The sequence below is a fragment of the Hydractinia symbiolongicarpus genome, chromosome 3 (assembly GCF_029227915.1).
Source record: "Hydractinia symbiolongicarpus strain clone_291-10 chromosome 3, HSymV2.1, whole genome shotgun sequence".
Lineage (NCBI taxonomy): Eukaryota > Metazoa > Cnidaria > Hydrozoa > Anthoathecata > Hydractiniidae > Hydractinia > Hydractinia symbiolongicarpus.
In genome coordinates, this window is record NC_079877.1 from 29,486,066 (window position 1) to 29,511,890 (window position 25,825).

Sequence of the window (25,825 nt, forward strand, 5' to 3'; positions counted from 1 at the left end):
AACACCACAGCGCACATTACATGCTCAATTAAAAACACGAAACTTTAAATAGATTTGTAAAAGCGTGTATTCTGTTTTGCCAAAAATTTTTTTCCTAAAAACACAGTACTCATTCCTTCATAGATACAAAAGATGAAAAACTATTACTTAAAACCTTTCAATGATGTGTTGTAGTGTGATCCTCTCGTCCCCTTCCTCCGTAACTTTTAATGTCAAATTAAACAGGTTTAAAGTGACTTCACAATCATCGCGACTGTGTTGATAGTAAATACTGAAGCTTTATTTTAGGTTAAAGACTCAGAATCACTATACAAGTTAATAAACGCATGTTGCGGGTGTTAAAGATGTTCTTATCCCCTGGTTTTAAGTAGACGGAAATTAAATAGGCGGAAATAGGATATTTGACGTCGGCTTAATACGGATGTTTATGATAAACGTGAGACTTAGACACACCCCTGAAGAGTAAAAAAAATCAGGGTGTTTTAACAGACCTAGAAAACTTTGAATATTCTTGGGAGAAAAACCGTGAAAACTATAAATTTAGATTTTTCAAAAAAAAACAAAAAAAAACGTATCTGTCCAGTTATGGGACATACCTTATTAAAATCTTTCCAGTCCAGTCTACTTAGTCTTAAAGTATTAAAATACACGATTAATGTAAATCAATTGGTTTAGGCAAGAAAATAAAAACATAGATATGGCATCTGGGTCAAGCTTCAAAATATCTTTTGAATCCAAAAATCATTTATCAGCTGTCTGTTCCAAATAGAGAAGAAAAAACACAGAATATCGCTCGAGAAAACTTTTGGACAAAAGAAATGTCCGAAAAAGTCTCAAAAGCTTATCACTAGTGGATGGATATTAAAAGCATACCTAAATACTAAAATTTTAAAAATGATAAGCACAATCGAATTAAAAATTCCTGAAAGAGAAAAAAAACCCGGCGTACGTCAAATGTCGGAAAGATGGGGTCGAATTAACATGTTCGTTTCTATGACAACCATGTCTATGCATGAAACATTTTAACAAGATTTGTCTACAAAAGTGCACGTGGAAAAAAAAAGAAGAAAAATATTATACGAAAAAAAAAAATAGAGAGAAAAAAATTGAACATAAACACCGTAAGTTGTTACACATTTTTGATATTTTGTATTTTGTAACATCGATAGGAATTACTGATAGTTCATAACAATGATTTGTTTAAATTACAAAATCATGTGGAAAATATTGCAGCCCTTTTTAAGTCAACAAGGTAAAATGTTTTTAACCAACCACATGTACAGAAATCAGCTTTTCTACCAAATAAAGATAGAAGACACCATATTTCAATACGTTTACCTGGTATGGGGAGGAAGACAGAAAGTGTCAGCGACAAATTCGAATTTTTATATTTTCTTAATTAAATCCAAAAAGTTTGAATTCACCTTTTAATGACGTCACAAGTTATTAGACATTTGTTAAAACCCCATATTAAACTCTCTAAAAAGAAACTGCTACCAATTCCCTATACTTTTAAGGCCCAAAAAGCCTATACCAAATTATAAAAATATATAATAACCCTATTAGTGGAATAAATATAGTGCCATGTTTTTAAAAAAGGTTTAGGAATCATAAATAAAATAAATAAACAAATAAATAAAAACTACTCTGGTTCGATGTATTACGGTTTAGTTAGTTAGTGTTTTTCACGGGTATTTGTCTGTTTTTATTTGCAAATAATCTTTCCATTTCGTTGTATCTGTTTCGTTCGCCAGTAGCATTCGTAATAATGGCTTAGCTTCTTTTTCTCCAAATTTATAGACAATGTCTGCATACTTTTGGGAGCTGTTCGGTAATATCGGTTTAGGAGAAGGGCAACCCATGTGAGAGGAATTTGCAATTTTGATTGGTAGTGGAGGCACTGTGGGATCTTTAAGATGTTCTCGTAAGCGATTGTTTCGTTCAAGTAATCGATCGCACACGTAACAAGAGAAACCAGAAAACATGTATGAACCAAAATTTGGTTTGTGATGCCTACTTGGTAAGACCCACGGTTGTCTCAGGAGAGATTTCTTAAACTCTTCATTCGAGAATTTACGTTCGATACGATGCTTTAAATATTCGTTGTACTTGTTATCGTCAAGATTAAGTTCCATTATATACTCAGCTAATTCCTTCGGTGAAGCGAAATCCGTAGCGACAATTACAGCTTTTTTGGTCGGCATAAAGTCGTGAATTTTTGAGGAACCGAAATAAATCGGTACAGATCCGATGGTAAGCGGTCGGAATACCTTTTCAGTCATATAATCCTGACATACACAATTTTCGAAAGCGAGTTGAAATTTGTATTTCGCTAGAAAGTGATAATACTCGTCTGTTGATAGCTTATGAAAACCGTCAATTTCTTTTGGCATGTTTTTATTATTTAGACAACGACCGAATGAATCGATTTTTAGGTGTTTCATAAGTTCCTCAATGTAAGTATCTCTGTCAGATGGAGGGTTACAATCACGTTGCACAAACACGGCCGGTGCAAGTCCTTCCTCTTTTTGCAATCTGAACGACGAAAAAAATTGTATCAATTTGAGAAAGAAGAGAAACAACTTGGTAAAGATATCTTTATACGACATCACATCTCTGTAAGCATAAAATTCTGGCAAAAACAACAACATCAACAACAAACAAAATAACAGTCACTTTAAAAATACAATAGCAGAAGCAGAAACAACAACAACAATAACAACAACATCAAAGGCAAAGACAACAGGAAAATAGCAAAGCAACTTGCATACCTGTTCTTCTCCGTCAGATTCACAAAATATTTATTTTCAAGCCATTCATCGGGATCACGTATAAACTGCGTTGAAATCGGATAATCGGATTCTCTCCGAAACGTAGCTGTGTGATTAAATAAGCTATAAAGAGAATGAAAAAGTTGAACAACTTAAAAATAACAATAATGACAGCAAATGGGTTCGATAACTGCATCAACCTATATGGAAATAGTACGTGGCTCAAAGCGGCTTATTATTTGTTTAAAAAATAAGATTAATATGTACCTTATCCCTACATCTGAAGAAAATATCCAATTATTTTTTGGCGACTCTTCATGAAACAAAGCCCATTCATGATGAGGCAAGCGAGGTAATGGCAATTCATCTGCTCGAAAAGAAGTTCCATAAAATATAAATCCTCGTGTTAAAGGATTCTTTAACTCATTTTGATCATTTGTCACTGAACATGTTCCCAGTGGGCATTTTATTTTATTGTGGTCACGATGCATGTAAATGTCAGGGTACCACCATATTACTTGCGGGTGCTGACCATCAGGAATGAGGTAAAGGGGATCGTTTAATGGTGGAAGGTTGTTGATATCCTTGAAATGTTTTAGTCTGGTTACAGGATCACCTTCAAATATCTTGGGTCGATCTATATTTAGTTTAAACAAAAAAAATAAATGCAAGATCAATACGACAAACGAAGAGAAAATTAAGTCTCCAAGATTCTCGGATCCGGGTTAACATGCTTAGAATTTTCTGATTCTTTTTTTAAAAAAAAGACCAACTTATTTGAATGCAGCATCAAAAACGAAAGAAACATGCAAATCTTCAAGTTTATACAGTAAGCACAGCTGCCTTTATTAGTAGCCAAACTTATTTTACAATATTTTATGAAGAAATGACCACACAAATCAATTGCAGTGAAAATGTTTCACTGTAGTTAAATATTACAGTCCAACTGTTAAAAAATTTAAAAAGATTTAAATTACAATAAATCCTGTTCTGGTAATAACCATATCGTCTTTTTTAATGTTAAATCTAAATATATCATTCAATTTCAATTAAAGTTTCCTGTTTCTTTTTAAAATGTAATGATGTCTACCTGGATCTGAGAATTAATTTCAATTCCTGTAAATTTGGAGTCACTTATGAAAATTTTATACATCTGCGCATTCAAACTTTTGTGTAATAATTACAAGTGAAGAAAAAATGCTCAATCTTTTGATTCATATGATTCCTACACAAAGTTAAACATGCTAACAATTTGGATTTGTGATCATCTGACTTACAGGAATATTGTTAGGATAGCTCCCCATCACAAATTGTGAGGTTTTATGTAATTATTAGAATTTTTTGCTATATACCAACCCTGATTTGAGTTGCAGCCTTTTTCTTTATCACAAGAACCATCTTCTGAAACAAGTTCAACAATGAAACCTAAAATGTATAGCATTTTAAACACACTTTCTTGGAAAATTTTACGTATATAAAATAATTCTTGTACGCATGTAAATTGGTACCACTAGGGTATGCTGTATCATTCTTGAAAATATCACCAGTGGCGAATATTACAGGCAAACATCCTAGTAAATACAAAAAAATAATTTTGTGCAGAAATTTTACTTAGATATAAAGAAATTTCACATATTTTACAGTTTAATTCAGGCATGTTTCACAGGATTTTAACGTAATTCAATGGGAAAACAAACTCAATAAGTTACAACACAACATTTAATACTGCTGTCTATTCTTCTTTGGATGCATCTAAATCAGATTTGTGTCATTACAATTTACATACCAAGAACTCTGTGTAAACCACATATATACCTCTCAACGTTTTTTTAGTAAATAAATTTAGGTCTTCTAAAGAGGCTTTGTCAAAAGACAGAAATAATGTATGGTAACTAACTTCCTAAAACCACGACGAAAAAATATAAAACCTACTAAGACTTACTTAGAAATACGGTTATTGCAAATAACTTCATCTTGAAATATTACTTTCTATAAATTTATTTCCTATGCATATTTTCTTGTGTACCTATAAAGGTAAATAAAAAACCAGGTTATTTACGCACATTTTAAATATACATTATCAACAAAAGCTTGTTATAATACAATGATATACAACCACATATTGTAATAAATTAAAATTTCATTTAAACTCTAAAGCCAGGTGCACGTTAAATAAAAATAAAAGAAATAATTTCAGGCTTTGTCATTTGTCACACTTCAGATACTCTTTTAGTTGTATTGAAAAACAAAGAGAAAGTACAAACACTAAAACTTTTTTTTGATAAAATTTTAAGTGAGAAAACTTCCAAATGTCCAGGCAATAATTTTCAACAAAAATATTTTCTGCAAATTGTGACACAATTAACAAAACATGTTTGACATCAATTGCAGTGGCAATATCATCTTAGCACACAAATCGAAAGTGCAATTTAATCCAGAAATTTAATTCCATAAAAAATTAAACCAATATTGAAAATGCATACGCAGTTGTCCCATGATAAACCTTCATCTATGTACTTGCCATTCAAATAAGCTGTATGTGTATGTGTTGCTAACGTAATGCTGCATGTGGTGCATATGGATTCGTTTGTAACAAACTGATCTGGCAATGACCAATCATGTTTCTCTCATTGCTCATAATATGAAAATCAGATATGCTGATTATTTTAAGAATCATGCATTTCTTTATAAATCCACAGAATTCCGGGAAAGTTGTCTGTATTTTTAAATATTTTAATCAGAGTGAAAAGAATTTTTAAGACCTAAAGGGTTTTGTGTGCTTTTACCTATTCTAATTAATTTTTTCCTGTGAAAATTTTTAATATTCTTTTCCCATATAACAAACAAAACATTGGTCCTATTTTTAACCTATTATTATGCATACATATGTGTAAAAATCTGCTAATTGCCAAATTATCTATCAGGTCACTTATATAAATGTTTTAATAAATGTCCAGTCTCTGTTAAGTCTATTTCAAAACACAGTCTCGAAAAAATCAAGAAATTTAATTTACACCCAGTTTTCTATTAACCCCCTTATTCAGTCAAAAGGGTGTTTATTACAGTTTTCCTCATTTAAGTATTTTATTTGTGTTAAGGACATGTTCAAAAAACATAGGCAAGGATGTGAACATTCAAAACATGCCAAGTATGATCTTTCAGCTATAACTTAAAAATTATTTCCTTGATTTCCATGAAACTTTGTATAAAAAATGATAATCATGCAACAAATCTGATACACTATTTTTTTATATAGGTGAATATTTATCATAGCACATCCGTATTTCATTCTCAACAGAGAATGCTTGAGTGAATGTTGAGAATGAAATACGGATGTGCTGGGATAAATATTTACGTATGTATACACACCATCCAGATAAACTATCTGAGTTCATCACTAACATATTGGCACACATAGTGTAGTGGGTTCGTCTGCGGCTCCCAGTTCTGGGGACCGCGGATCGAATCCCACTCACTGCCAGGCAGTATGTTAGTGATGAACAAAGTAGTTCTTCTTCCTTATCACTATTTTTTTCTTCAATATGCAAGGAAATTGATAAAAAGTAACTTTTTTACTTAAACATCTCTTTTGTTGTTTTGAGATGATTTGTAGCCCTATAAAATCCAAAACTGGTTGCTTTGATCCTATTCGAAGCTAAAAATAGCATCAGACAAGAAAAGTAACACTATTCCCAGAAAGATATGTGATAATCAAGTAACAAGGGCAATATATGAGTGTGTTACTTTTTGGACTTAAAATTTGGATTTAGAATCTAATAATTAGTCATAATTTGATTAGTAATTTATATGAAAATTACATTTTAATAATTATTTTAAGTGAATTTCATTCAAATTAGGGATAAAAACATAACATGTAGGGTAATTTTTTTTACATGTTTTAATAAATTATTATTTGTCATAAAGGTAAAAAACATATTTTAATTATATTCCTTAAGTCATGTTACTTTTTTATCACAACACCCAGGGTTGTATTTTAGGTTCAGCAACTTAGTAAGAAAGAAGATTCCCCCAAATTTTCATCTGTATCAATATATAGATAAATAAGTAACTGAGAATACAATCAAGGTTACATTTTTATCAATTACACATAATGTTTATTAATTATTAATTTAACACATAATATTTATTCTTAGAAACCTTTTCTAAAGCTTACCTAGTTAATTTCTTAACAGGATGATTTTCTAGAACCATTTCTTCATTAAATCAATAAAGTAGCATGTCTTTAATGGGTAACTTTATTTTAGTATATATATATCATTTTTTTGGTGTTAAAATCTAATAAAAAATTATTTTATGTTGTAGCATGTTGAAACTGTTTATTGATTTATTGCTTTATTGATTTATGTTCCAAATGAAAAAATAAACAATTAAAATCTTCAGATAAATACCTAACATTTTAAATATGTTTTCTGTTACAGATTTATCATTTTTCTTGCTTCATAAAAGTTTGTAAAGCTATATCATATATCTCATAGTGTACACAAACTACAAGTATGGAAACTTCACTGTTACAAAATCCTGCCTATGTTTTTTGAACATGTCCTTAAGTTTATCAATTTCTTCACTGGAAAGCCTTTTTTTCCAAGAGCAAAAAAAAAATGAAACTTTACCTCTTGCTTCTTTTTTTAAACAAGCACACAGGAAAAAAAATTTAAAATTTTATTACACCTCTCTTATAAATTATGTAAATGTAACCTATTGTGAAAAAAAAATTGTTAAATTTTTTGCTTAGTTTCGGACAATAGAGTCGAAAACTGCCGAAAAAATATTTTCCTAAAAGCGACGATTAATGAGAGGGCGATATAGACACTACCACAGACACTTCCTGGCCTATTTTAATGAATGGTAATAAAGTCCAAAGTTGCATCAATATCTACCCTGTTCATGACATCTCCATCATGCAACTTTAAAATCCAATATCTCAAAAAGTAATACTGCAAAATAGCTCTAGGAAAGATCTTAAAAGTATGGATTTTACATTTCATATTAGCAAACATGTTCATTTCTATTATCCACAGAGCAGGTAAGAGGGAAAAAAGTAGGAGCATTTTTTTGTGGACAGGTATTAAAAGGGCTGATAAAAATGATGTCAAAAAAATAAACATTTAATACTTCTTTTAATTTAAGTTTTAAAAAACGTTAAAAAAAGTTGTTTAATAAACAGTCTGTTTAGTAAACAGTCTCTACTTACTATAAAATTCCACAAGCTAATTTGGGTTTCTTCATTATAATCTTTTGACTAATAGAAAGTCCTACCAATAAACTTAAAAATATTATGTGAATTGGGGTGTACTTCAGGGGTTATTGCTTACTACTGGGGTTCTAATCAAAGTTACCAACATATTAAAGATGGCATAGTCGGCTCTGTGTTGTGGTTGTACAAAAATAGTGTAAATAAATCTATCCAATGTCAATTGGCAGCAATAATGTTTAAATCCAATCAGCATTAACAGTCAATAAAAGATTATAACATAGATAGGCATGGAGACCATTTGCTTCACAATATGTTTATAATATGTTTGCAATGTTATAATCTAAAGATATATATATACAATGATAAGTAGGATGAACCAAACGTATAAAACATAATAACGGAAACAGTACATAATAGTGTAAACAGTACATAATAGTTCTCTAAAAACAGTTTCTAAAGTCAGAAACAATTTCTGTTTTACAAAAAACAATAACTGCTTCTCCTTTTTTCAAGTTTCATTATACGGAAATGTTTCCATATCAGTAGCTAGCTACCTTATCCCAGAGACTGGTCATTAGTCAAATTTTGATTTAACTTTTTTGCGTGATTAAACACTTGCAAACAGTGGACAGTCAGTAGAGTACAGGCTTAACTCTCAACATGTTACAGCTTTAGTCCATAACTTCCTAATAATCGATTGTCTAAATTTTGAGTTTTTGAATTCTAATAAAACAGGAGTTTATACTCAAGAACCTCCCACTTGAGTTGAGTGGTCATCCATCGTTCCACATTGCCCCTCTATATGTAAAACGTGGTAGAACTTAAAGTCACTAGCTAGCTAGCTAGCTACTATGAATATTCAAAAGCAAATGTGTAACATACAAGTAAATTCAAAAGCAAAAATTGCTTGCTTTTGCCTGACTAAGACTAGCAGGGACTAAAAGAGGAGAAACGTACAACGTGGACAATGCTTTCGTTCTTAAACAACCAAAGTAATCGAGACAAAATTCTAAGTCTGACGGGAACGTAAACAAATCCTGTGCCGATGATGATGGTAGCGCTGGACTGTATTTACAGAGTAATTACAGTGTTTTAAACTGACATTAACGCCAATGCAATACAATCCTGTTTCTGGCTGCTTAGCTATGGCACATATTTTATACTTTGTAAATTTACTTTGCTTTATTATGTACAAGAGCATAGCTATACCCATGGGAAAAAGGTTCTAGGGTCAGGATAGGGGTGCATCATATATTTGGAAATTGTGTTCTGTCAATAAATGAAAGGCAGTTTTTTATATAATATAAATTATGTTTTTTATAATGTAATCATATATAATCATTTGTAATTGTATGTATGGATTTGACAGATTTTTTAAGAAGTGTCCTATTTGTGACAGATTTTTCCAAATTTTCCAAATATTAAATTGTCACCAAGCTTGATCCGCTAAAAATAAAACTAGTAATGCAGGGGTATTTAACAAATTATGATTAATGCATTAGTGATTTTCATTGTCATAAAACTTTAACAATAAATTTTTAAACATGTACGCACATGTTCAGGTCTGTGATATAAACAAATATCATATTAGTAAAATTGGTAAAATTTGAGATCTTTGGTAATTTTTGGCATGCGCAATGGATGGAACAAAGAAAATGAGAATTGCTTATGTATTTGATAGGAATGATTAGCCTTGCAGGTAGAACTTATTCGTTATATTAACACATGCCTCAAGTTAAACTTTGTACCATACCCAAAAATAAAATAAGAGGTATTAAAATCATGATGAGAAAAAGTCTGAATTGTTGTTAATTTTCTGGAACTATGGAATCCCTTGATTTAGATTTTGGGTGATGGCTTTGTGTTTTGGGCTATTGGAGAAATCTTTACATTTTACTCTTTATGGGAGTAATTGTAGTTGGTTATGAAAAAGGCACTAAGCCATGATGATGCTAAAAGTGGCTGTTGCTGCTGCTGAGGCAAAGCAATGCCAGCGTATAGGCATCCCTGAAGATAGTGTTTATATTGTGTGCATAGTTTTATTTCTGTTGTGTGTTCATAGCCTTAAGTTTTGTGTTAAATGTTACACGTCATTAACTTTATGTTACATGTTAGTATTTTAATGTATGTTATTGTCGTCTTGTTCCTCTGTTCTTATGTCTGTTAATGGACCATTGTGTTACTTGTAAAGTTCTTTTGTTTTTTGTATTATTAGTTTTGTTGCGTTTTACATTTGTAGTATATAGTGGATTCATGGGTGTGTTGTTAGTTAGTATGTGTGTATAGCTTGTGTGTTATGTTGTTTGATGGTGGTTTAGTAAAAGTGGTTTAGTAAGATATTTTGTTTTGTTTTCATGTTTTTATATCTATTTTTGTCTGTTTGAGCCTAACCAATAGTGTCGTCTTGTGTGTGTATGCGACACTAATAGTGGCAATTAATTGGTATGGTTCAGAAGTGAAAACAACACAAAGTAGTGGTAGAAAATGTATTCTTAAATAGTTTGCAGTTATATTTGGGGTATGGGTTGAGGTGCTAGGGCTTGTTAGAAATTAAGTACTGAAATAAATTACTGACATTGTAAAGACAATTGACAAATTACTGACATTGTAACAGGACAATTGACAAATTACTGACATTGTAACAGACAAGACAATTGACACTACATGCCTTAGACAACGGACTCTTGACACTACATGTCTATTATGGTGAGTGTTTATCGTAACAGTTGGCACACAGGCTTCATTTTACTGCACCATATGGCCGCTGACTTCTTTTAGACATTTTGACAACGGACTTATGACACTTGACACATATTTCTTACTATGGTGAGTGTTTATCGTAACAGTTGGCCCACAGGCTTCTTTTTCCTGCACCATATGGCCACTGGCTTCTTTTGACATTTTGACAACAGACTTTTGACAGTACATGACAGTTAATGACAATTACACGTTTGTCTCAATATAACAGACTGACATGAACTGACACGCTCTACACAAAAACTTACTTAACCCTATCATTGTAAAGAACATACAAGTCTAAGCTTAAATAGAATAACTCAGAAAGACCAGCACCCCTACCAGAATTAATGGAAATATAAGAAAGAAAATGGCACAGAGATGGTTGATTATGCCTCTGGACTAAAACCTTGGTGGGGTCTATCAGCCAAATGAAACGTAGCCCCTCTGCAAGGAAACCTTGAAGCTAAATCAAACATCGACCATCAGACAGCGCCACGCTGCGCCGCGCATCAAGTCACCATCCACATCAATGAATACGTAGAAATTGTGTCAGGTTGTTCTTGTCCTCATTCCATCACCAACGTCGTATTTACGTGTCCATAGAAATGCGAGATATAACGTATACCAGATTATTATTGTCGTCATGCCATCACCAATGTTGTGTTAGTGTGTCGAATATAGAAGAAAACAAAACAGAACTAATTAGTACATTAATCAGGGAGGGTGGGTGGGCAAACATCTGAACTGTTCAAGAACAAGAGGCTTACTGTGTTTTACTCCATATTTATACCCCCTGTTTTGGTATGGACCTATGGCCTTAAGTACCAAGCTTAGGGCAGTCTATTGTTTTGGTTAAATTAATATAGTGTTTACTATTAGTCATAGGTCACCAACACACTTGTAAAATTAATAATGCAGAATGACAAAACACTAGTGAGCCAGACCTTATACTAGGAGTCAATGGAGACACACCTTTCCTTCTATAACCCCAATTAACATGTGCTAAACTTTTAGTTTAGTACCATTTAAAGTCAATCTAATTTAAATTTTTTAGCACGGAAACAAGTTAAAGATCTGATGGCTTGGTTTATACTTTTGCTTGTAACTCTCTTTCCATTATCTGTGTTTATGTCGGATGTGGATCATCAAAATCCTGTTTTTGTGTCGAATAATGAAGAAATTGATTCTGCATACTCAACAAGTGACTATTTTTCACTACCTTCAAGTGAAAAACTTTCCAACGACATTGATTTAGTTGAAATTAAAACAAGTCCATTGATTATATTCGACAAAAATGTAGAATTTTCTGTCACATACACATCTGTCATGTCTCGTCAACTCAAAATTACATGCTCGTACAAAGATGCATTTGATCATATTCAAACTTTTTCTGAAAGTACATTGCTAACCGAGCACAAAAACACGATTATACATCAAATAGAATTACCAGAAGACATTGTTTATTATGATTATCAAAACATAGAAAGACCGACCAATTTTTTTGTAAAAAATATCGAAATATCAGTTTTGGCTGTAGCTAATTATAACAACGATCCATATGTTGTAGCAACAGATAGTCTTGAAGTATCCCTGCCTTCACCATGGCTTCGTAAAGATCGCCCTACATATTGTCAAAGCTGGTTGTTACACATACAGAAAAAATTAAAATGGAAATATATTCCTAAATGTTCATTATTAGCAGGTATATATGTGTTTATATATTTGATTACACATTGTTGAAATGTTCCACATACAAGTATCTCCAGGTTCTTCTAGTGGTTTACTGAACACTTGCAAACATCATTTAAAACATTTCATAGCTAATTTGCTCTTTTAACAAATATATTAATCTATATAATGCCTGTTTTTTTATGAGAAAAACATATGTTACTACCTTTGGGGAAATTAATATTTGCAAGAACTAATTTTTGCGAAGTTAGCAAGTCGTAATATTTTGTGAAATTTTCACAAATTTTACAAAAAGAATTTGATGACATATTGTTTTTCAATTTATGCCATTATTGAAGGATTTTATGTATAGAAGACATAAAATAAAGACTGCTGAAATTGAAATTCACACATATTCACATAACTCCTTTGTTATATTTCTTATTGTCAAGAGGTGAACCATACATTCATACTTTTTTTGATTAAATGTGCAAGAGGCTGTTTAATTGAGCAAAGCATTTTCACCAGGAGTACAGAAATTTTAGATTTGGAAAGTGAAAACTTTACTTATAGATACATCAGTGTTTTCATCCATCTTGCCTTTTCCTGGTAATGAAGGTGGCTATGTCAGGTATGTTCACTATAAATTTATAAAATGTTATATACTGTTATTTTAACCCTCTCATTCCTTTTATATAACTTGATTAGTTCATTTTAAGGGTAAACCAGCATTTTTTACATTTTTTGCAGGAAAATGGAAGAGTTCAATTGGCCAGGGCATATCTTGCCACACATAAAGGAAAGATTTTTAAATCCTTCAGCAAGGTATTTATGAAAAAATAAGCCGTAAAATCTGCTTTTAAGAGACTTTTATTTATTTTTTGCCATAATAGCATTCATACTGCTGAATGCTATACTGTTTAAAAATTTAAAAAACAGTAAAATAATAATTCATAGCACAAGCACAAATTTGTTTTCTTCTTGTTTTCGTATTTGTCTTTAAAATAAAAGTAAACTTCCTGTTAAAGTACTTAGAATGCTGCCTAAAATTCCTTATTTTTTTAAATAAATCTTTTTTTCTTATTGAAGAATGTACAGTACTGTGAAAAGGTTTGTTAACATTGTGTTCGTGTAACGAGCGTGGTGCACACGAACCATGATAAAATCATGGTCTTCGTGTATAACAAATATTCAAACATTCTATCGTCTGATAAACATAATAACTAAACACAACATCTGCAAGATTATGATGTTAATGTGTGTTTTCTTTTTAGATTTACGCTGTCTTTTTGGGCATTCTTTTTAAAGGATTGCACAGCTGGTTTGTGTATGATTGTTCAGCATCGTAACTCGACTCATTTCTTTTCACCTTTGATACTTCTTAACAATGAAAGTAAGTTTGTCTACTGTTTAATAATCGATTAATGTGGAGTTTTCACCTAATCAATAGAGAACAATTTTACCAATTTTTGGTATTGAAAAACATTTAGGTAAAAAAGATTGAATTGTGATCTAAGCTAAAGTGGTTAAATTTGGGAAAAAACTCACTATTTTGTGTTTTTAATGAAATTTGTGAAATTAAGTACCCATGAGCAGGGTTGGCTACTTAAAGTTAAGATTACGCAGATTTGAGATTGCTGTGTTAATGCTGTACTAATCCAAGTCGTGAGCTAGTAAAATGATCTTTACTACCTTGCAGTTGAGATTAGCATAGCCTTTTTTCATGTACTTCCAGTGTTAAAATTTTGCCATAGTTCCTTCTAAACCTTCCAAGCTATAGCATGTTCTATTTTGTTGTATTTCACAAAATGGGTCCTCATGTGCCCATGAAATTTAATACCTTTAGGCATTGCCTTTTAATGGAAATATGGTACATTGATAAATACATATGTAACATGGAAATGCACATGTGAAAATATTAACAATATTTATTTTGCAGGAAAGATTCATGTACAGTTTCAGACTGTTGATGGAAAGGGACATGCTTTCACATCCATTGATTTGTTTCCGTTAAAGACATGGATTCACATGGTTTTAACTGTGGACATAAATATAGCAGATTTATATATCATGTATGGCACGACACTCAAGCATTACCATCATGTGTAAGAATACTTTATTATTTATTTATTTATAAAATATTTATACAGGATAGGTTGTTTCAGTTTATATACATAATGTTTACATATATATTTACAAGTGTAAAATAACTGCTTTCCAAACGAGTCCTGTCAAAGAAAGAATAAAATAATAATTTTTAAAGCAAAAATACATGATAGAAATTAGTATAATACCATATATTTTCCAAACCAAACTGGAAACTAGTTAGAAATTAAAGATAAAAGTTAAGGAGTTAACAGCTAAAATTATCTAATTTCTTTAAAACATATTCTCATTATTTTTGTAACGGATGTGTTTTGACAAACTATTTTAAATATGTGCACCTTGATAGAAAAAAACACTTTGTGCTTTCTTAGTTTTCACCTTCGATAACTTTATTGAGTGTTTATTATTTCTCGTTGTTTTGGAGTGTGACATCAGTTCAAAGTAATTGTCCATAGGCGATGGAAGTTTCGTTATAATTGATCGTCTGACAATTTTACAAGCGTGACGTTTGATTGATGTCATGATCGGAGTGATGATTTCTTGTTGACTTTTGTTCCCAGTGATTTCGGTAACAGCATGGCTGTGTATTTGATCGAGTTTTTCTATTGACGTTCTCGACAGATTAAGGTTCACAGTCCCACAATAAGTACTGTAGTAGCACTGGAACAACAATAGTTGCGTAAATCATTTTGGCTGCTTCTACAGTCAAGTTCAGACGTACTGTTGACAGCAGTTGTAATCAGGAACTAAGTTTTTTGTATATCAAGTTAAAATCTTCTTTTAAGGTTATTGTTGAATCAAGATTGACTCCCAAATACTTGGATCCGTGACTCTTACGTTTAGTGGTGCAGCCTTTTTAATACGAGCTTGCGTTCCAAATATCATTGTTTCTGTTTTGCCTTTTTTGAGGTTTAGGGACAAGTCGTTTGGATAGAAGGAACGATTGACTAACCGTGTCGAATGCCTTACTTAAATCAATGTAAGTCACCCCTGTTAGGTAGCCATTGTCAATGTTTTTACCAATATTATCAACCAAGATGTTACAGGCTAATTCCGTTGATCTGTGCTGGTGGAAACCAAAATGACTTTTTTGCAGCAAATGTTGTTTTCAATATAGTTTAAGAGTTGGTGATGTACAACACGTTTAAGTATTTTGGACAGACATGGCAATACGGAAATTGGCTGGTAGTTGGTAAAGTCTGATTTTGATTCCGATTTGTGAAGTGGAGTAATTTTTGAAATCTTCCAGCCTGTTGGAACGATGCCAGTTGACAATGATCTATTGATAATAAAAGCTACAGGTTTCGAAATTTCGTCTGCTGCATCTTTTAGAAGATTTGGTGGAAGATCGTCTATACCCGATGCCTTTTTACGGTTTAATTTTTTCAAGTATTTGCAGATTTGATATGGTGTAACAGAGCAAACTGAAATTTTTTGAGTAGTTCGAATTGGTACTCTTGGTGGTTTGTTCCATACAAAGTTCTTTATAGGATGGAGAGTTTTGAGTAGCTTTGTAGTGACATTGGAGAAGAAACGAACAAAACCTTCAGCTATAGCTTTTTTGTCGGAGATTTGTTCCTAGTCGACTTTAAATAACGTATTTGTTTGCTTCGTTTTTGACTTTGTCAGGAAAATCTTTTTCAGCGTTTTCCAAAATAATGTTGAATTGTGTATGTTTTCTTTTAGTAGGTTTGTGTTATACGTGTGTTTCGCCTTTTTATTCGTTGGCATTTATAGGTCCCATGGTTTACAGTTTTTTTCTATTTTCGAAACTTTTTCTGGAGTACATCTCGATAGTCCATTTCGTTTTTAACTTCATGTGTCAGCCTTCATGTGTCTGTTAACTTCATATGTTGGCATTCGCCCTTTTTGTAGCATAAGGGACGTGTTTGTTAAGGCTTTCAGTCAAGATTTGATTAAACGCCTGAAGAGATTCTGAAACGGAGTGTGAGTTATACACCAACGACCAATCAGTTTCTTTGAGGTCTTGTTTTAATTTAGAATTGTCATAATTTTTGTAATTTCTGTAGCGAACCGTCTTTGGGTTCGTTTTTACTCTGTTTTCCTTTCGATTGAAACCAATTAAATCATGATCACTAAAGCTGATCCCGTAAACGTCATGTTTTGTAATGTTAAATGGGGCATTTGTAAAAACCAAGTCTATTCATGATTCACATTATTTATCTGTTATTCTTGTTGCCGTTTTAATCATCTGCTTAAATTTGAAAAGCGTGAAGATTGATTTTAATTCATTGTTCTCATTATCTTTTTGATAATTGATGTTGAAATCTCCTGTTAATATCGTCTTTTTATTCTCAGATGTTGCTTTTATTAACGAGATGCGAAGAGTTTCATTGAAGTTTCTCGGTTTCTCGGTTTAACAAACAAAAAATGTTTATTATCCTTCACGTGTTTGATTTATATTAGGTCATCTATATTTAAAAGTTTGGTCATCATCAAGCACCGCCAGTGATGTCACTGGATAAAATACTCTCTCATAAAAAAATTTTTTTTCTTTAGCAGTCCAGCGGCAGAGTTTATTGGCAAATAAGAAATGCTTTTAAGCCAAATTCCACTTAGCAAGGTCAATACAAATTCCGAAACATTAAGACTGGGAAAAGTAAAATTAGGATCCTAAAGTCTCTATGAAATATAGATCAACAATCTTTCGAATATAAATGGCCTAATAGTCTTCACCAGCATGTCATAAACTTATAAAACACTCACTTTTTGTACTGGTAATTTGTACAAAACTGCCTGGTGTAAAAAGGGTTGAAATTATCAATAAACAAGTAAAGTAGATTCCTTATTTGTAAAACGGATAACATACTCATCTTAAAAAGTAGCATGATGATACATTTAAAATGTTTTTTGTTATTATAGTTCTCACGTTAGTTTCAATGTCAATGTTACAGATGGTATATGGGCTACTGGTGGATACTCCGGCTCAAATGGGTTTACTGGTTATCTCAGTGATCTGAAATTTTATCGCAATCAAGTTTTGCCACTTCATCACATTCAAAAATACATGAATATGGAGCTTAATAAACTGGGTTATTACAACTTGGAAAAAACTTTCCATACCTGTTCACTGTGGCGAGCAGTCTCGTCCCAGTATATACTTCGAATTCCTCATTGGAACTCACATTGCAAACTGCAAGGATATTGGACTGCTACCACTAAAAGAAAAGAAACCTGCCCTATAATCAAGGAAAGTTTGAGAAAAAACGTGCAGCCTAAAATGATTTCTTACTTGAAATCAGTTTATAACTCAAACAGGAAAAATGCAACGTCCCTGAAGTTGTTTGCAAAAATGGTTTATGATGCTGGAATAAAGGAAATTGTATGTTAAATTTATTATTTTATTTTTATTCCACACAGAACACCACACATTGTCGAAACTTTCATTAAATTATACATTTGTCCTAATTTCTTTGAGTCTACTGTTTTTTACTGTTTTCATAAATTTTTTTCTCTTTTTTTGGTTTAGATGAAAGCCTCGTTGTCAAAGTCTATGGCTTTACGATTACTAGAGTTATCTGGCTGTCTAGGATATGTCAATGGTTATTTTCTGTCAGCTACAATGAATGCGTATGGATTAGGAATAAAAAGGGATGCAAGAAAAGTAAGTGGACACATATAATATTTTAAAACTTTCCACAGTTGTGCTTTAGAAATAAATATGCATTATTCCTTCATAAAAGGAAACGTATTAAAAGTAATTTGTAGATTAAATATTTATTATGTTGCAAATTTAAAAAATTGGGCAATTTTAGCCTTGCCTAAATACCATAAAGACCTGATGTTTTTCTAAGGAGCCCTCCAAAAACTTTAGCTAGAAAGAAAATAAATGTGATTATAGATTTAACAAAATGATTAATAACGACTGTTTATATTATATAAGGGTGGTAAAATGATGATGTTTCTACACATTATGCATTTTTAACCGTATTGGGGATCTCCTCTATTCCAGGGAAAAGGGGATTATGTATCTCCTGAAGAGCTATGGATAAGATAAGATAAAAATATATTGACATTATGATTTCGAAATGATGACTTGTTGGAGATGACACAATTAAGTGACAGTTGCAGATAATATTTTTATAGAAAAGAGTTAACCGACATATTTTTCATCCTTTAGGAAAAGTAAAAATTGTCCTAAATATTCATTTAGGCTGTATATTACCATTTATTATCCAGTCAGAAAAACAATGCATTATCACAGCTTGCGCTTGCATACAGATACCAGCTTGGTGTAGACGATACACCGAAAGATGTCGATGTTATGACTGGTAATTTTTTATATGTATAATATGCAGTTAGTACCAACAGTAAAATTGTTGTTCAGCCTGCATTATTGTCTCTGAGATATCTTGTAAATATAAAAAAAAAACACTGGTTGCTTACATATGCAGTTATACTAAGAAGAAATAAAAAAATGTTACATTTACTGCAATGAATGTAAGAACAATTTTTTTTGTGAGGAAGGGGTTGGTGTGAGTATTTTATCTTTGGTAAGATCTTGAAATTACATAAATAGTGTTAATAGCCATTTCAGCAGAATAGTGAATTTCGTAAGTTTTTGGAAGGTTTTAGTGTGTTTTTTTTAAGGTTCTTCCTGGTAAGATCCTAAAGGTACAAAATAGTGTTAATAGTTAATCCAATAAATAGTTAATATTTTCTTGTATGGTACAGTGTAACACTGCGACGTCTATTTGACTTACTATATGTTTTATTTGCAGAGAAACAAATGTGTCATTAATTACTATTTATTTTAGGTTATTTGCGACAGGCAGCAGTTACTTCCAAGAAAGCATTTGAGCAAGAAAACCATAAAGTTCATGTAAGAATTTTTAATGTAGTTACTACTGATCAAACTGTTTCTTGTGTTGTGTCAACCTTCATGGTTGTATGTATGACGGGTTAACTTCATTCGTGGTCTTCAGCAATGGTACATGGCAAACAATAAATCTAAATGCCTTTGTAAGGATGAGTGTTTTGACCAAAACGGTTCTTTTTTTGTGAATAAATAGCTTTTTGCAATGTAACCGCTGACATCAAAGTTATTCCTCATATCTGCAAAGTGAAAAAAAAGACCAATAAATAAAAGTTTCGTGGAATTTTATTTTCAATACAAGTTGGTAGAATTTGAAGAATTACATTTCGCATTTTGTCTAGTAATGGCAATTTTAGAATTCAAATTTGTACTTTCTGGTCCTAGGGTAGTAATCGAGGAAAGAGTATATAGCCTACCCAAGCAGGTTAAGTTGTGCTACGATCAAAGACATCGCATAAATAAATTTGGCAAAAATGTTTTTATTAATGTATCTATCTTATAACATTTTGGTTAAGCGATTACAATTAGTGAAAAAAATCAAAATACATTAATGTCTTATAATTTGGGCAGTGACTAAATTTTACATTATTGTTTTATTGATTTTGACTTCAATAGACTCAATCCGAGATGATTAGGTTGGATCAAGCTCATTTGTTTCGGGATGTGAGAGGATCGGATTCTGATTTATTCAAATGGTTATCACAACAAGCAAAGATGGGTTCTTCTGATGCAAGGGTAGGTAGTTTGACTCAAACTATAAAAAAAAGACCGTAGCCATCTGGTTTTAATGTTACTCAAATATAACTAAATACGTAACTAGATATAAAGAAGATCAAAAGCAGATACCTAAAAAGATTATTTCAAAATCTTTCCTTTTTTTCTCTTCAATTGTAACTGAGGGGTAAAACTGGAAAACGACAGTCTTAAGTTTTCTTATTTTGTGAGAAAGATATAGGATCGAATTGTGACCTTTTAAATTCAACTGTTTTATAATTTCCTGGGCATCCCGTATAGATAACCTGTATGAATGATTAAAACCGCCATTATATGCGTCGTGTTCTACAAGACGTTAGCTATTCCTTTTTTAAATCTATTACGGATAATTCTTTTTTTATATTTGCATTTGTTAACTTTTATATTTGTTTAGACGAAGATAGCGGAAATGTTTTTCTATGGTAAACAAGGCGTAGATGCGAATCGAGCACTAGCGGTGGAGATGTATGAACAAGGTGCTGTGTTAGGAGATGCGAATGCTATTTATAACCTGGGTGTCATTAATCTCAAGGTATGTAAAACGTTTTGCCGTTTGTGAAGAGTGTCATTATGTTGTTCATTTAATTTTTAAAAACTTCTTTAAAATGCGATAATGCAATATTACAATCACAGATTTAGCGTTTTTTTGTGATTACACACTTGATGCTTGTAACGAATTATTTTATGTTTCTTCTGTGCATATTACTCATGGATGTGTTTTTTAGGGTTTGGACGTCGAAAAGAACGTTACAAAAGCGTTCGAATATTTTCACAGAGCAGCCGAAATGAATTCATCAGCAGCTTTCAACAGCTTAGGTTATTTCGAAATGTTGTATAACAAAAATCGAAGCGGAGCAGCATATTTTTGGAAGAAGTCGGCTGATTTGGGGAGTTTAGAAGGAATGAATAATTATGCTTTCTTACTTGAAGGTGGATTACGAACAGGTGATCCACCAGATAAGGTATGTTTGGACGAATTTTAGTTCAAAGTTTAATTTGTTTTGGTTATTTTTTGAAATAACAGCATCAGTTGTTCAGTAGTCTGCAGCAAGTAGAATGCAAAACACCTACTTCGCCAAGACTGTGGGCTAGATAAATGACCTTAAAAATGCGCTAGCTGCACTTTCCGCAATGTCTGCATTATGGAACAATCCGTTTCACGGCCCAAAACTGCTGACGCCAACAAAATTAGTACTGTTTAAAATTTTGAAATCGACGAACAAAATGAAATCAGCTACGATCCTAAGTGCGCTGTGAGCATTGACACGTTCAAAGTGCGTGTGACCTAGATAGAATGGCGTTCTCGATTGCTTGCAGTTAATATTTCGAAATTTGGCGCTCTTTTTCAATAAATTATGTCCGGGGTTATTCTTGAGATTCTGTTTTCTATCTTAGCTTGGTGCTTTCGAAATGTTTAAGAAAGCAGCATTGAAAGGTCAAACAAATGCTTGTATAAGAGTGGCTGATTATTTAATGGATGGAAGCGTGGTCCCTAGAGATGTCGGCTTAGCTTCACAGTAAGTTGTTGTTATTTTTGTCGTCGTCGTTGTTGTCGTTACCGTTGATTCTTTTCGTCGGCGTTGCTTATGTTTTTTTATCATCGTTACTTTCTTCATAGTCTATTGTTGCTGTTTTTGTTTTATCGTCGTTGCTTTTGTCGTCGTTGTTTTCATTGTTTTGTCATTGTCGTGGACTTTGTTTCTTCGTCGTTGCTGTTGTTTTTTTGTCGTAGCTTTTGTCATTGTCGTTTTCACAGATTAATTTACTTTTAGATATTATCGCTTTGTTGCTGAGCAGTTGAGCGATGTTGGTTTGTTCATGAGAAAAGCAATTGATTCTTACAACAATGGAAACTGGTGAGTGCTCCGTGGAAATCAGTCCTTGTTATACATTCTGATTATTGTGAATTTAACACAGATCCGGTCTTTCTGGCCTGCTAAAAGAAATGTAGCATAGTCGCATTAAAGGGGCTACAAAACGGCTGTTGGTTTTCGGGGCGAAAAACAAAAAATGGCTATTTTTCCGGCATGTATGTAATTTACAGACTCGAACATATCGATATATCTAGAATTTTTATCTTCTCCAACCTTGGTCATGTTTTCATGCAGAATGAGTCTTGCTGAAATATTTCTTTGTAGTATACTTTTCGAAAAAAAAAATTGAACCAGCGAGCAAAGTGCGCTGATCTGTTCATTGCGCAAAGCGCGTTTGCCGGGTTTTTAATATGTGCGCGGAATATACGGAATGTGAGCACTTTAACTGGTTCGTAGCCCCTTTAAGTGAGACCTTTAAGAAGTAAGACTTTCGCTAACTGGGACCGAGTTTCTTCATCCTTTCGTCACTAAATTAAACCTAAAGAATAAATCCTTGTCCTAATTACTGCTCCGTGCCTAAAAATTATCTAAAGAGAACTAGTCAAGCATTCTTGCTATACATGGGCAAAGGAGAATGCTTAAGAATTTGGTTTCTTACAAGCAGATTCCACTTAAAAGGCGTTTGTGTTTTTGAAAGAAATCTGTGTTACTGGTCAAGTGAACATTTATGTAGCACGTGAAAAAATTTATGTTTTCATCTATGTTTTAGGTATAAATCGTTGGTCAATCACGTGCAAGCAGCAGAAGCTGGTATTCAACTAGCTGGATATAATACTGCTCTTCTTTTAAGAGAATATCAGGTGAGTAGAAAGATTTTTCTCCTTGGTCTTGCTTAATTTTGCATTACAGTGTCTTGTAGTATCATGCAACACTTTCTTGTCTTGCTATACAATGCAATAGATTCTTGTCTTCCGGTACCAGGCTGACCAATCTTGTTTCCCTTTACGATACAACAGCTATGGGTCTTTGTTGTAATGGATGTTCCGAAGTTAAAAAAATGTAAATGTATTTCAAGACTTGAAGTATTAGTGTAATAATTCGAGGGGCCCTGACTCACTACTTAATGTCTTCTTGTACGTTAAGATGGATAAATTCAAGCAAGCAAGCATACAAAAATGCGATTTAAATGATATAAGTAGACAATTATAACTTGAATAAGAACTGTTTAGTCCATACTAGCTGGTTGAGGTCTACGCATAATAAAAAAATTCGATCAACCTTAAGTATTTTTTATTTTTAAGAGTGAAGCATCTATGGCCATCAACAGAAGCGACTCTTTTTATTTTTACAATATGACAGCTGAACTTGGTTGGAGTTTGTGTGAGTATGAAATATGTAGTTTCTTTTAATTCCAAAACGATCTGAACATGTAATATGTGATAGCAATGAAAACTGGTTTTGTGTTTTGTGGTTCTTAAGAGCTCTTATGCAAGAAACTAATGCAAGCAAATCTTTCAGCATTAGTCGAACTGGGACATCACAATTGGTTGAAAGAAAACAAAAGAAAAGCAAGTCATTATTATGCAAGATCAGTTGAGAAAGATAGCAACCCTGAGGTGAGGTTTTATGAGAAGGTAAAATAACTTAGTACGCAGTATACTATTTCCACTTTACTACCACTGAAGTCACGCTGAAATGTTCTTTTATTTCTATTCTCTGTAGCCTATTTGAAAGGTGGGGATGTATTGACGAATGGTGGTTGGGTTGTAATTTTCGTCAAATTGATAGTTTCAGGGGGGGGGAGGGGGGGGGGGGGGTGCTAATAAATTAGAATAGTTAAATTTTTATTCTTAGGTCTTTAATAAGGAAGTCAACAGTAGCTGGGAGGGGTGTGATGGGGGATGTTTTCCATTTAAATTGTGTTAACAGACCTCCCTTGAACACAAAAACTTTGATGTTTGGCTTTTTGTCCAAAAGATTAAAGTATTTTTTAAGTATACTTGTGTTCTTTATGAAGACTTCTGGGCATGAAGAAATATGAGTGCGCTTACTTACCTTCATTTTCCAATTCTCATGAAAATTCTTCTCATTTTGAATAAATTTTACGAGCGTGAGAAGCTGATAGTAAGGCTTTTTTGTTATAGGCCCTATTTAATCTTGGATACATAGTTGAACATGGGCACCCTCTTGACGAGAAAGTCAAATTTCAAGATACCTCATTCACGACACAAGTGGCGGGAAATTCTTCTATTGCAACCATGCTGTACGAAAGGTAAAAGACGTATTTTTTAACTCTTTTTCTTGCACTAATCTTTCGCGCTAGCTAAAATTACGGAGAAGAAACGCCTAAAATGGCATCAACAATTTCCTTTCTTATTATTCACCAAATTTTCTGAGGCTGAATTATGTTTATAGAGTTATGTTTATAGAATTATGTTTATAGAGTTATGTTTATAGAGTTATGTTTATAGAGTTATGTTTATAGAGTTATGTTTATAGAGTTGTGTTTATAGAGTTGTGTTTATAGAGTTATGTTTATAGAGTTATGTTTATAGAGTTATGTTTATAGAGTTATGTTCATAGAGTTATGTTTATAGAGTTATGTTTATAGAGTTATGTTTATAGAGTTATGTTTATAGAGTTATGTTCATAGAGTTATGTTTATAGAGTTATGTTTATAGAGTTATGTTTATAGAGTTATGTTTATAGAGTTATGTTTATAGAGTTATGTTCATAGAGTTATGTTTATAGAGTTATGTTTATAGAGTTATGTTTATAGAGTTATGTTCATAGAGTTATGTTTATAGAGTTATGTTCATAGAGTTATGTTTATAGAGTTATGCTTATAGAATTATGTTTATAGAATTATGTTTATAGAGTTATGTTTATAGAGTTATGTTTATAGAGTTATGTTTATAGAGTTATGTTTATACAAAAAAAAACTTGTTCAGCAGATTTTTTGAATAATTGACACCTTGATTTGTCAAGAAAATAGGGTAATTAACGTGGATGAATTTCCGCGAATTTTTGGGAGTTTGCGTAATTTTTCGTTTCCCCTTATTCGGTAATTTTTTGTATTTTTGTGTTGTGTTATAAACTAATGATTTACAGAAATTTTTGTTTTGTTTCCTCTTTCTGTAAGTTATTCTTCCTTCGCGAAAATTTATCCACACAAAATTTTTAAGATGAGTTCATTCGCGAAAATAAGTCCACACAAAATTTAATTTACGTAAGCTAGACTGAGATATAGAACTCGCCATTACCATTATTAACCGAGAGGGCGTTGTCGTATTACTGTCGTATTTAAATTTAGTTGCATCAAGACGAAAACAGAGGGCGGAGAGGGATATTATCCATGTCAACTTGCTTTGTTAAAACTCAAAATTAAAATGTTTATACAGATCAATCAAACGGTAAGTGATAACTAGCTGTCGCAATGCTGGGTGATGGGCGGTAAGATGGGGCGGTGGGCGCTAATGTCATTGGATAAGTCAAAACAATTTTCAGCGTTTTTGTAATGACTTGCGATTGTTTAAAAGTTCTGCAGATTTTTATCCATAGAATTTTTAACTATATTCTCTTTTTAAAAAATGTTTCACTATTTTTAAGTGATATTTTATTGCTGTAATATGTTGTTTATATTCTCTACCTACCGGAATGCGTGCGCATGTCAATTGTTATTAACGGAAAATCAAAATATTTATTTTGCGTATATATATTCAATGGAAATTTCATTTTAGGTTGTTTACTGCTCGAGTGCTGCCATGTTAGTTGCATTTGCTTCCATAGTAACAATGTTAAAGTTGGCAACAGAACAATATTTTTAAATTTTTTTTTTCATGAATTTGCTACATTTTTATTACATACTTTAAAACTGTCTTGTGTTTTTCTTGGGTACTGAATTTACATTATTTTTTTAAAA

General features: G+C 32.2%; 2 protein-coding genes across 3 annotated transcripts; one reads left to right on the forward strand and one right to left on the reverse strand.

Moving 5' to 3' along the window:
- Window positions 1-43: 43 nt before the first annotated feature.
- LOC130636729 (alpha-(1,3)-fucosyltransferase 10-like) lies at window positions 44-6,966 on the reverse strand. The gene is made up of 6 exons (XM_057446558.1): window positions 6,946-6,966; window positions 4,714-4,797; window positions 4,128-4,196; window positions 3,039-3,408; window positions 2,772-2,894; window positions 44-2,535 (listed from the first exon to the last, which is right to left on the reverse strand). Exons 2-6 carry the CDS (start codon window positions 4,742-4,744, stop codon window positions 1,686-1,688), a joined length of 1,443 nt encoding a protein of 480 aa, XP_057302541.1. The 5' UTR covers window positions 4,745-4,797; window positions 6,946-6,966; the 3' UTR covers window positions 44-1,685.
- LOC130636727 (protein sel-1 homolog 3-like) lies at window positions 998-25,780 on the forward strand. Of its 2 annotated transcripts, none has more exons than XM_057446555.1 (21): window positions 998-1,121; window positions 11,780-12,427; window positions 12,967-13,024; window positions 13,144-13,218; window positions 13,668-13,786; window positions 14,333-14,498; window positions 17,383-17,842; window positions 17,990-18,124; window positions 18,674-18,791; window positions 19,278-19,342; window positions 19,952-20,071; window positions 20,484-20,621; window positions 20,815-21,051; window positions 21,485-21,606; window positions 21,862-21,945; window positions 22,673-22,763; window positions 23,205-23,283; window positions 23,422-23,519; window positions 24,048-24,175; window positions 25,217-25,316; window positions 25,644-25,780. In XM_057446555.1, the coding sequence occupies exons 1-21, from the start codon at window positions 1,013-1,015 to the stop codon at window positions 25,728-25,730; spliced, it is 3,237 nt and encodes a 1,078-aa protein (XP_057302538.1). In that variant the 5' UTR covers window positions 998-1,012; the 3' UTR covers window positions 25,731-25,780. The 2 variants fall into 2 exon arrangements, with proteins under 2 accessions (XP_057302538.1, XP_057302539.1); XM_057446556.1 differs by lacking the exon at window positions 998-1,121 and adding an exon at window positions 9,310-9,685.
- Window positions 25,781-25,825: the final 45 nt, after the last annotated feature.